Source organism: Musa acuminata, chromosome BXJ2-11 (genome assembly GCF_036884655.1).
Source record: "Musa acuminata AAA Group cultivar baxijiao chromosome BXJ2-11, Cavendish_Baxijiao_AAA, whole genome shotgun sequence".
Lineage (NCBI taxonomy): Eukaryota > Viridiplantae > Streptophyta > Magnoliopsida > Zingiberales > Musaceae > Musa > Musa acuminata.
In genome coordinates, this window is record NC_088348.1 from 6,935,813 (window position 1) to 6,948,969 (window position 13,157).

Genomic DNA, 13,157 nt, shown 5'->3' on the forward strand with positions numbered 1-13,157 from the left:
TGTAAGCTGCATTTGGTTAGTAGAAAACAGTTTTTGTGGCGAAAGCATCACATTTTTTCCCCATTTCTTTGGTTTGAAGATAAGGCAATGTCTCGAGTCATAACATCTTAAGGAGAAGCATTGGACACGTCAAATTCTGTGCTGGAGAACTTCCATTAATACAAATATCACACAATTCAAGCTAATGTCTGTCTCTACTTCCAAGTTTTTCTTATGATCAGATAATCTCATTGAAATAATGAAAGAACATAATGCAAGTAGAATTTTCGTAGAAGAACTTGATAATAAACAACGTCACGTTAAGCTTAATTTGGTTCTGTACATGCTTCCCACAACCTTTCTTGGAGATGGATCATTTGGCCCCCTGTCACGCTGGCCAGATGTGAAGTATAGCCAGCCATTCCAGAAGGCAGCCAAGGTAGTCTTGATTCGATATGGCATTCGACCAATTACTGACCATTTCTGTGAGTATAAAAGAAATAACATTTGGTAAGGGAAATATAACACCCGATGTAACAAGAATGAAATAAGCCAACAATCATAGAACCATTGTGGAGGGCATATGATGATTCAAGCCACAACTTGGTGTTATGTGGGTTTGGAAAGCATTAATATATCAAGATATTCAAAATGTTTCCAACCGTTGAGAATGTAAAAGAAAATTATTCTATTTCTCAAGCAAGAACAAACAAGAGAAAAGATTGCTTACCAGGGAATCTAAATTAAACCGGAATACTTCACCAAGTAGAATCATCTTCTTGGTAATTGGGTGTTTCATTGTAGTGCCACCCACAACAATAATTGAGTTGTTGACGATAACCCATGCAAACTCTATGTGGGAATTTGGTAATGGCATGGGAGGAAGTTGCTTCCATTTGTTTCCATCAGCCAGCATGTAAACATCACCATATTGCACCTGGACAAACAGATAAATGCACTTTGGAAACATTAATATCGAACATTTAACGTATGAGCATAAATGTTTGAAGTATGGAGATATAAGCTACACGTTTGTTGGAACAGAAAAGGTCACTAATTACCATACCCTTTGTATAGCCTTGCCCTTACATGCCATAAAACCCGAGATATCTGACTTTCGTCAAAACTACTGATCTACCAGAAAAGCCTTGAGAATAGCAATCAGAAATAAATCCCTAAAGAGTATTGTTGGACACCAAGTTACTTCGAACACACAACCTGTTTCATATATGAGTGCGAGTATATAGGACATCATTTGGCTTATATAGTACATACACGTTCTCTTAGAGCAGGAAGGTTCCTATTAAAACATTCCTTCTTGTTCCAGGTGTAGCCATGTTATGTGGTTCTGGCATCTTCCATATCACATCCAACAAAACAGTTATGATGAATCTAAGATAAAACTCCTAAAGTGAACCTTACCAATCATAGTTTGCTTTCTCATGTCTTTCTTTATTTCCAGATAATGACAAGTACTGTAATCAGCTCGTCAAGAGGGATAATAGAAGAAAAACAGCCCAAGTGATTGGCATACCATAACTTGGAAATACCACCATTCGAGGCTTTTAGAGGGTAAAGTACTCCGGAATCACGTCATACTTAAAGGTGGATAACAGGAATGATCATCAAAGAAGACTTGCTTAAAAAGCTGTAATAAATGTAATGACCATTTGCTTAATGGAACAAGTGATCCTCAATGAACCAATGTGCAAAAGGATCAGCAGATCATCTAGAACTATTATCAAAATTCTGTTGTCGTTACCTCTGTTCCCATTGTGTTTCTGTGCCATGTTATAGTAACTATCATGCTACCACTATCCCAATTATGTTGATGTTGAGATTCTTAATTGGGCTAATCTTAAATGCTCAATTTTATTTTATACCCTATAGATATCAATTTTGATTTCATCCCAGTCTCACATACTTTTAGATAAGTTCAGTACAGTTTGCACAACATTATAGTGATTGAAAAATATTCTGTAACTTATGTTTGCTACACTTTTTAAAATTATTAAAAAATATTATTTGATGTAACACATGATAAATATGAATGACAGGCAGAACGTTATTTGTTTTTTATAAGCTTGATATACATGGCACAAGTAGAAAAATGCCAAGAGAATTAGAAAATTTTCCAGTAGAACAGTTTTCAGAAGATATCCAAGGCACAAATAGTACTAAACTATGTTATTCTAAAACAGTTGAGTTATTCCAAACAGAATAAAACTACTTCATGGAAGATGAAATTACTTTGCGTTGAAGTAGGCAAAGTATGACAACTTAAAAAAGATAGTACCTCATGTCTTCGAGAACATTTGTATATAGGTGATCCAGGCTTAGCCATAAAATCACCCTCTTGACCACCGATAACTAGCAGTTGATCATTAGCAACAACACATGCCCTGATGGCAAAATATAATAAACCATGAGAAATAGAAAATTACATTTTCATTATTCTATCTTCAATGAATTACAAACTGACTTATTCTGCAAAGGCCATTTACTATCTCTACAAGTGTCATAGAAGTGCAAAGTTATTTTTAATATAATAAAGGTGGCCATCACAAAGAATAAAATTACAACAAGCTCTGAGTTGGCAATAAGTTAAAGCTACCAACCTCTAAATACTGTTTGACAGATTAACTGAAGTAAAACTTCCTTCAAAATAAACCACCAGGTGAGGTATTCCAGTTACAAGATATTCTGCCAACACTATCTATGACTGATAGAAAACATCCAAATTTATGAAACAACATGAAAATGAAGAATTTTAAAAGAATCTTCTAAGAAAAAGATCCTGCCACACCTATTACCTACTGTGAGTCTATAAAAATCATATCAAAGTTTAGTGGGAGGTATTAATTTCCACCTAATTGTCACGAACGATCGTCGCGCACTCGCAACAACTCCGTTCAACGAACCGTTCGTCGCTCACACCTATATGTACAGCTGCTTGATAGCATGGTTTCTCTTGGTTTTGGGTCATTTTGCTTGTAAAAATATAAGTTCAAACAAGCTGCAGCGTTACAAAGCGACCGCTCACCGAACCAAGCAAAACAGCCCCAAAACAGCTCCGTTTTCGCGTGCCGCGGGCTGACTTCTGGAATCTGCCTCTGCTCACCAAAACGTCAGTCATCTCAGCCCCTTTGAACCCCCCGGGTGGCACAGGGCTGGATGGGGCTTCAGATATATACCGGGCGTTGAACACTCTTTCGCAAGTTCGCACGTTGCCTTGACAAGAACTTGTTGTCGCGCCCGGGACCAGGTGAGCGGCTGTTTGTGGGCTTACAGCTGTTCGTTCAACTTTCTAAAGCCCTTGTTTTCCCCCTCTCCCTCTTTTCTCTTGTGCACGCAAGGTGCTCGCTGAATTGCTTGTAAAGCTTCCCCTTTTCGCGAGACGTCAGGACTTGTCCGTCGCTCGTTCTTTCGAACTAATCAACTTTCTCTTTTTACAGGTCCTTCGGGACCTGCGAGAGGTTACAAGTGGGCTGATCCTTGTGGAGCAATATCGCAAGGGTGAAGCGCGACTTAGGCAACGCAAGCTAAGTTTGCATCTTTGCCGCAAGGGTGACTCGCGACTTAGGCAACGCAAGCTAAGTTCGCGTCTTTGGCCGCAAGGGTGCCTCACGCCTTAGGCAATTCTAGCTAAGGCCGTGACATAATGACATCTCAAGTCTGAGGTGTTAAACCAAAATTTTGGCAATATAACACGTAAAAATTATGCCTGATACATATTATGTGCAATGTTGGAAAAATGCCTGTGAGGACCACCACGTGGTATAGGTATCTCAGTTGTCCATTCCTTTTCCAATGCCTTGCCATCCTTTACTGCAATGCTCCAATGATCTAATCCAGGTTCATGACGATCCTCTTTGCTGCCACCCATAACATGCAGTCTGCCTCTCCAAAGTTGAGTTGCTGGGGCATACCTGAAAATTGAAATGCAGAAAAAATCCAGATGAAGCTGCTTATGTAAAAGAGATCTCTTCCAGAGATGACTCCGTAAAAATGCAGGAGTTAGCCAGACACAATGTGCTAAATTGCACATACCTAGGAACGGGTAGTGGGGGCAATTCACTCCACTCTTTCGTCTGTGTATCCAGCACAAAGTTGCGATTAGTAGGCCCTCTACATTGTGGACCATATTGTCCTGTGACAGCATAAATATATCTTCCATCCGTTGCCATTCCCAAGTGAGAATTTGCCATTTCTCTTGGCATTTCAATCCTTCCACCCCATGTATTATTTGTGAAATTGTATATATCAACATGAGAATGCACCTAAATGATGAGCGCATGGAAGAATATGATATTAGAATTAAAAGGTTAGGCATCAAGTACTTCAACATGAGATATCAAAATGCTTGTAGAAGCATGAAATTCACAAATTAAGTTCAGAGCACACTAACTAAACTCAATAATCAAAGGCTAAATGTTGTACTAATCAAACACCAGCAAAGAATAAGAATTAAAAGCAGAGTCATCTATTCTAGTTTAGATATACTTCATTTGGAAATTTGAAACAACTACAGCATGTCAATGTAGTCTAAAGCCTAGAAGAATAAGATAAGATACTAAAATTTTCACAAGTCCTTACATAATCAATGGTACCATATCCTGCAAATATATAAAACAGATCATTAATTTGTACAGCTGCCCCATCTAGACGAGGTACAGGTGCTTCAGGCATCTCTTCCCATTCTATTTGCGGTGCAGGTAAATCAGCATAAGTTGCATTAAGATATCTAACTGACAACTTGACATCTTTAGAGTCTCCTTTTGGCTGCAGTTAAAAAAAATAAAATCAAATTGCCACCCTCCCAAAATATATGAAGGCATTGAAAATTGAAAACAACTAAATGCACCTAAACAAGACAAATTCCAGGATGCATCAGCAATTTGATTGCCAAAATTAGTTCTACAAGCAAAATAACAGAAGAATATTTTGTTGCAAGTCCACAATTTCCTAAGCAAAATTTGGACAAAGAAGCACAAAAAGCACTGCCAGCATCATCAGGAAAACTAGAGAAACTGAATACATGGATTAACTGACAGTACAAGGAGATGTTACAGGGAGAATTGGCCCAAATAAGTAGCAATGCAGAAAGGTCTAGTATCATTTGCAGCGGCTACTATTTTTACTTATTTTTCACACTTGAATAATGAATCTTCAAGGGAATAAGCATAAGTAGAAACTACTTCTTGTCCATGGTCGGAGGACAAGAGGAATATTCTAAAAACAGTTCTTTCATATATACAGGCCAATAGCAATTCATTCAATTGAAAAGAAAAAAGGCGGACTGAGGTAGAATAAAGCGAATCCCCTTGGGAATATTTTGAGAAGACAATTCCGCACAACTGCTGCATCAGTCAGAAGCCAAAGCAAGAGAATTACGTTTATTAAAGGAGTCTTCCGAAGTATACATTACATAAGAGAAATTTTCAAAGGCATATGACGATATGCATGAGATTTCCATATTAAGTTAAAGGTTGAAAGACGTCATATAATCCTTCCGATAACAGAAACGAGGTCGCCAAAACATAATCAGAATAAATTATGCTTATTAGATAACAGCAAGCCCCGGTGCATTGGCATGTAAGCAAAGCTAAACAAAGCCAAATCCGAAAATGTAGATGGACCGATGTAAAAGATGGGCCTTTCCAAACATGGTTTATCTTTCTCACTAATATTTAAAGCATCTGAAATCTAAAAGAAAAACCTCGATGAACTAACAACGCAAGCCTCATAGCTTTGCCATTGTCTCCACTAGACGGAGCAACAGAAAGATCGGCAGATCGAATTCAGATCCGACGAGAAAAGAAGCAACATTGTATCCAAACCAAATCCCCTAGGTACCAGATTCGAGAACCGAAATTCCGACCCCAAACAAAGGCATCGGGATGAAGATCGAGCTTACTTGCTTGGCCTTGGGTGTGGAGAGGCCGAGGGAGAGGTCGAAGGAGGTGGGCCAGTAGGAAAACGAAGAGGGAGGAGAGATGCCCGAAGGCGATGAGGAGGAGGAGACCCAGAAGAAGTCGGCGAGGAGGACGATGGCGAGGAAGACGACGCAGGAAAGGAGGAAGACGCATTTCCGTGGCGTTTGCTTCCCGCTTCCAGGTCTGGCCATGGGTCCGAGGAGGGAGGAAGAGAGGATGAGGAGAAGCGAGAATGGAGTGAGGGGGAGGGGGAGGGGGAGGAGGGGAGGAAGAAGGGGTGGAGAGGCGGCGGCATCCGGAGAAGAGAAAATGGTGGGCGGACAGCCGTTGGTTTCGTGCTCTTTCTCGTTTATTTCTTGTTCTGGTTGTTTCGATGATCCTCCTTTTCCTCTCTCTCCTCGCTCTGGTATTATTACTGTGAGCGGGCGCCGGGGTTTGTCGGGTCGGTGCGGGGAACAGGTGGTTTCCGGGAGTTCGACTCGAACAGCTGCGCGTGAGCGGAATTTTAGGCGCCGAAACAATGGAGGCTTAGAAAGCAACTTCACAAAAAAAAATGCACGTGAAGATCTCGTGCAGCGGTGCGAGCGACGATTCCTACCCTTCCCAAAATCTGTAGGTTGAAGCCACTAGTGTCAGAGCTTCCGAGGCTCTCCCTTATTTACACACACCTTATACAAAAGTTGTGCATCATTTTGTAATGCAAAAAATGTCCAACGTATACAGTCTGAAGATTAGTTAAGACATCCAAAGAATATGATGTAAAATAATGCATATGATAAAGTTGTGGCCTTGGGGACATTAGGCTTCCTAAACATTCTGTGGATAATTTTGCTTTGGAAGTGAGTTTAGATGCCATAGATTCTTATGTTTTTCTTAAAATAAAAATAAACTATGCAAGGAAAGCTGTGAAAGAATAAAAATAGGTAAACGTATAAAATTTTTATGGTGTCCGAGCTCCGAAGAGTTTAAAACATAGAGAGGCAAACAGTTAATTAATTTAATTAATAGATTAAAGTAATGTGATCAAAAGTTGTATACTGAGTCCAACGTCCGCGCATGCCCTCACATTGAAAAGAAACAAAATAATGTTAATTGTCATCTATGAATAGTAAGTGTCAGGAGGCACATCTTGAAGTGCAAGCAGCATTAACAAAGCAACCATAAAAGACATAAATATATAAAACTAGCTCAATTAATCGATCAAGTTATAAAGAGAAAAAAATAAATATAACTTAAAAATTATAGTCTTGAAAACCTTCGGGTTTCAGGTTCACATTGAACTAAGAAATTAACATCACAAAACAAAAGGTAGACATATAAAAACCAAGCTAACATCACGTCAGAAATATTTTATTTGTATCAAGAAAAGGGCGGAACGGCCACGTACAGCACCAACCCGCATGGGCAAGGGAAGCAGGTGATCTCACTGGGTCTTGTGCATGTGGCGAATCAGGTCGATAACACGTGAGCTGCAAGTAGGGAAATAGAAATTAAGCAAAATTTTGCCCAACTCTTCTAGATGTCCACAGTATCATTCTTGATGCAGAGAGAATAGTTCGGTTACCTGTAGCCCCACTCGTTATCATACCAAGACACAAGCTTGACAAACTTTCCATTCAAAGAAATTCCAGCCTTGGCATCAAAAATGCTTGATCTGCAAAAAGCAATTTAAAAGCTTAACCAACATGATCTGATGAAGACAATACATCGACATCTTTGATACGGAAAGTTTAGAGTCATGCGCAGAGTAAATTCAAAGCTTGTTATTTAATTGCTTTCAGAATTAAGAATTCCAGCGTTGACAGCACCTCTTGTCTCCTACAAAGTCGGTGGATACCAAGTCCTCCTCCACATATCCCAAGATGCCCTTCAGCTTTCCCTCAGATTCCTCCCTGTGATGCAACCAATCAAAAAGATTCTAGAATGCTGAACTTAGAAAAGTGTCCATGACCCACGCTTCGGCTATGCATATGCTATATAGCAATATGATCAGTGGAAAGTTATGTTTGTTAAGGTAATAGTTAAAAGATGATACAACCACATCCTTCTGATGACTATTCTATTACCTTCCAGCTGACCTACTTAAAGAACCCGATACAGTCAACATGTAAAAGAAATGAATGGCGACTTGATTCAGTCAATACTTAAAACACAGCAGACATAGTCATTGTCATTAAAAGATACAAATTATCTACATCAACTTACTTGATGGCAGCCTTGATCTCCTCATAGGTGGCTTCTTTCTCAAGCCTGACAGTGAGATCCACAACCGACACATCAACAATTGGAACACGGAAAGCCATACCAGTTAACTTTCCATTCAAAGCAGGAAGCACTTTTCCAACAGCCTATGCGAGTGATTATCAGATCAAGTTAGTTAAAAATGTATTTATGTCCGACTAGTCATGAACAAGTTTTTAATTGTCAAGTAAACCAAGCAAAGAGCAATTCAAATGGATATTCTCTACCATTCACATGATCTTGTAACACAAATGAACCAAGAAATAAATCAAAATAGTTTACCTTCACTTCCACTACAAACAATATTATGGTGGAAATGCATATACAAATCATTCCTCATAGGACTACTGTAAAAGAACCAACATTTACCTTTCCATTCAAAGCAGGAAGCACTTTTCCAACAGCCTATGTTAGTGATTACCAGATCAAGTTAGTTAAAAATGCATTTATGATGTCAGATTAGTCATGAACAAGTTATCAATTGTCAAGCCAAGCCAAGCAAACATAAGAAGTAAAATTATTCAAAAAGGTAATATAAGCAGTAAAACTCGAGCAATTCAAATGGACATTGTCTACCATTCACATGATCTTGTAATGCAAATGGACCAAGAAATAAATCAAAATAGGACACCTTCACTTCCACTGCAAAAAATGTTATTGTGGAAATGCCATACCAGTGAGTTATCTTAACTACCAACCCAAGGATTTAAAGATTGACCACTGTCTGCAGATTAGCATGCATAAAAAGTAGCACTATTATCTACATGGTCTAATGTGATCGCCCTTGTGCATAAATGTTTACTAATATATTCTTAATCAGTCCATCATTATAGGGTATACATAAGTCACAAAACATACAGAAACCAGTCAAACGCACAGTATATGTTGAATACTTGAATATACAACTAAATGACTAATAAATTTGGTTACTCTAATAACCTTTGCAGCACCAGTGCTGCTAGGAATGATGTTGAAGCTTGCAGCTCGTCCACCTCTCCAGTCCTTACTAGATGGTCCATCAACGGTTTTTTGAGTAGCTGAAAAACAAAAGTAAAGAACACATTAACAGCTTCAGAAAAGTTACTGAACTTCAAAGAATCAAATATGTAAGGTGCAAATAATAATTACCAGTGATAGCATGAACTGTGGTCATCAAACCCTCTACTATTCCAAATCTATCATGGACAACCTGGCACATAAGATAATTAAACAAAACCAATTAATATCAAGTTCAAGATTAAAGACAGAAAATAGCCAATGTCAAAATGTGATTTACCTTGGCTAAAGGAGCAAGACAGTTGGTCGTGCAGCTTGCATTGGAGACAATATTAATGTCCGGCTTGTACTCATTTTCATTCACCCCTACAACGAACATTGGAGCATCCTTGCTGGGAGCGGAGATGATGACCTTCTTGGCACCACCCTGTTCTTAGATTAGAAAGGTCCAATAGGGAATTCCAATTAATTCCAGCAGTCCAAGCACTAGTTTCATGATGAAATGAAAAAGTACATTGATCCCTCAATTTCATAGAAAGAAAAAACTGTGAGATACAATTGAATGATAGAACCAGTAACGCCTAGGTCACAGTTATAAGTAGGACGAGTTTACATGGCATATGGCAATCTTCTACAATGTCACAGATGTGAGTTTTACCAGCTTTCATTTGCCAATTTCAACTAAAACTATCTTTCAAATGTCATATCAGACTTTCCACAAAAGAATAAAAAGATAGGAATAGCTAACTTATGAATGATTTCTTGATACATAGCTGACATGTTAAAATATATTGAAGTGACTATCAATCAATTGCGAAGGACCACATCACTTTAAGCATCAAAGTAGGTCCACAATATAAGTAGCCCAGGCTATTTGACAGTAATGAAGCAGTTAAAGGAATGTATAACCTAAAGAAATTTCTGTATATATGAAACTAGAATGGTTGGGAATGAATAACATTCAGAGTCAATCATCAGTGGCGATATTAATAAAGAGACAAAAATGAATCACATAAATAAAGCAAATCTAGAATGACCATAACCTTAAGGTGAGCAGCAGCCTTGTCCTTGTCAGTGAAGACACCAGTGGATTCCACAATGTACTCAGCACCGGTCTCACCCCATGGAATCTCCTCAGGATTCCTAAAAACCATAAAAGTTTCAATGCACAACTGATGATAACATCTAAACACCCCTGTACCGTTTACCAGAAGAGGGTTAAGAATAGGATACCTAACTCCAAAAACAGTAACTTGCTTATCGCCAAAGAGAAGAGTCTTGGAGTCCTTCACCTTGATCTCGTGATGCTTCCAAGATCCATGCACGGTATCATACTTAAACATGTACGTCTGCAGTGCATTAACCAGCCAAATAGTATCAGATTGAAGGAAAAAAATGGAGCAAATGTAAAGATCTTGCAATTTACGAACAGACATATATGAAAGGCAACAAACGCTGTCATATCATTTCCAAATGAGATGAGGATAATTTCAAGTTGCGATAAGGTCAAAACCCCAAACAGAACAAAAATATCTGGAATAGTCATAGTCAACCAGATGTTTAAGTGTTTCCAATCTGGTCTACAGAAAACCACTAGAACCAGAGAATTCACTGTTAACCACGGATCAGGACATATACCGATCCACATATCAAGAATATCACAAGAAGATTGAAGCATCCGATGTCAACAAACATAAACGAATGGGGAGATAAGCCATCAATCCAGCCATTGCTGAAATCACATTATCGTTAGATCTGCACTCTAGATAAAGATTACTAAAATGACATAGTACCATGTAATCGGTGGTGATAAAGGGGTCATTCACGGCGACGAGCTCCACATCGTCGCTTTGGAGCGCTACTCTGGCGACCAGCCTCCCGATCCTTCCGAACCCTAGCAAGAACCACATGATCGGATCAACAAGGCCCTCATCGATCAAATAGATTTCGAAAACGTCGGGGGAAAACTAACCGTTGATGCCGATCTTGATATTTCCCGCTGCAAAAGAAGAACGTAAGAATCACAACCGGATCACATACGATCCAAAAGAACGAAGATCGAGGCGATCGAGGAAGGAGATCGGAGGCTTACCCATGGTGCGATCGAAGAGTGAGAACACAAGGTGAATAGGAACCGAACGGGGAGTGCGGGTTTCAGCTTCGGCTTATATAGGCGAAGACGTTCGCTTAATCGATCAGGGTTGCTTAAAAAAAATACGAAATTGAACGAAAAATTAAATAATACTTAAAAAAAGATACAGGTTTTCTACCGTCGGATATGATCAGTTTTGTCTTTGATGCATATATAACTGATGTTACTTTATCCTTTTAGTTAACTACCATTAATATTCATCCCTATAATTTAAAAAATTATATTGATATTCTTGTAAAAATAAAATATCTAGGTTTATTTATCCTAACATCATCATTTTTATCAATGAAAATATAAAAATAAATTATAAAAATATAATTTTAATATTTTAGTTGATGATGATGAATAATGTTATGTCAATGATGATGTTATTGTGAACTAAGAGAGTGATAGAGAGAGGTGAGGGTCACTTTACATCAACATTGACAGTGATATAATTGCCAAGCAACCTTTTTCATTAATTTGTATTTGTGTCGATATCAACGTAGTTGTCGAGCGATAAAAGGATTGTCGATGAAGATATGGAGTGGTGAAAGAGCTATCGACGCATATGTCAAGTGGCGCAACTCGACAACTATGTTGACGTCAACACAAATGCAGAGCAACATCACTTAACATTTGCATCAATGACTCCTTCGTCACTTGGTAACTACATCGATGCTAATGTAGATGCAAAACGGCTATCATATATTATTATCGCTCTTATCATCCATAATAATCATTCATAACTTCGAGCGATACTATCGTTCATCATCATCAACCGAAGTACTAAAATTATTGTTTTATCATTTATTTTCATATTTTCGTCATCATGGTTGAAGAATTCCACGCCAAGTCGACCCCCTCAAGCATGTCAACGAGACATTATCATATGTGTCGATAATAACCATACAAAACAGGAAAAATTATTGGAATCATGATTACGAAAGCCACAATCATTTTGATCCAATCAGATGTACGAAAGACACTTAGCAATAAAACTCCCGATCGAGTAACAATCAAGCTTTTAAGAGAACGAACCCTCTCCTGGATCATATCAGTATCTTTAACTTACCATTCCATCATCAATATCATCATTATGACTCCTTTATTATTATTGCTAATGTTGGCATCATAGTTGTTAGTATCTCTTACCTAATATGCCATCATAATGTATTCGCTCTCCAATTTACCTTAATTAATCACGACCATAATCATTTTATTATCGCTGTTATTGTCACCAATACACTATTACAATATTATTATCACTATCGTCATATTTTCACTACAACCATCATATATTATTATTATCATCATCATTTCTAATCTAATATTAATTTATTATAAATGACATCATAGTTCATTTAGAATCAGCATAAAATCATATCAATAGTTTGAACGTTACAAATCAAACTAAATTTGATGATTCACAGTTAAAATCTAAAATCAAAATCAAAACCAAAAATTTTAGTTTAGTTCTCAACTGACCAAAAATAAAAAAAAGTTGATCCAGCAAATGATGAATATATTTTTGAATAGCTTCATAAACGACTAACTAGAGGATATTTTAGAAAAATAAAATTATTTCGATTTGGAATCATAATCAAAATCGAAACCACTTGGAATTGGTTTCTAAATTAAATAAGTAAAATAAAATTTAGATATTGATTGATACAACGAGTTTATAATTCGATCAAATATTAAGCTGAAGTAGATATTTAATTTTCTAATAACGTAATTCCATTTTCGTTGAATTAGCTGTTGTGATATTTCATTTATAAATAATAATAAAACATGTTAGAAATCAACCAAAGTTTTGAGGACCAGAATATTCTTATTGTTTCAAATATATATTTTTGTTCCTATGAATCAAA

The 13,157-nt window shown here is 37.6% G+C and overlaps 2 protein-coding genes across 2 annotated transcripts; both read right to left on the reverse strand.

Moving 5' to 3' along the window:
* Positions 1-120: 120 nt before the first annotated feature.
* On the reverse strand, positions 121-6,173 carry LOC135627892 (kelch repeat-containing protein At3g27220-like). Its single transcript, XM_065134336.1, has 7 exons — positions 5,897-6,173; positions 4,576-4,761; positions 4,030-4,259; positions 3,738-3,908; positions 2,276-2,381; positions 710-916; positions 121-462 (listed from the first exon to the last, which is right to left on the reverse strand). Exons 1-7 carry the CDS (start codon positions 6,104-6,106, stop codon positions 295-297), a joined length of 1,278 nt encoding a protein of 425 aa, XP_064990408.1. The 5' UTR covers positions 6,107-6,173; the 3' UTR covers positions 121-294.
* A 918-nt stretch (positions 6,174-7,091) lies between these two features.
* On the reverse strand, positions 7,092-11,353 carry LOC135627372 (glyceraldehyde-3-phosphate dehydrogenase 2, cytosolic-like). The gene is made up of 12 exons (XM_065133452.1): positions 11,245-11,353; positions 11,125-11,151; positions 10,946-11,046; positions 10,386-10,501; positions 10,196-10,295; positions 9,433-9,579; positions 9,285-9,345; positions 9,096-9,193; positions 8,121-8,263; positions 7,724-7,807; positions 7,480-7,569; positions 7,092-7,384 (listed from the first exon to the last, which is right to left on the reverse strand). The coding sequence occupies exons 1-12, from the start codon at positions 11,246-11,248 to the stop codon at positions 7,339-7,341; spliced, it is 1,017 nt and encodes a 338-aa protein (XP_064989524.1). The 5' UTR covers positions 11,249-11,353; the 3' UTR covers positions 7,092-7,338.
* Between the last annotated feature and the right edge of the window lie 1,804 nt (positions 11,354-13,157).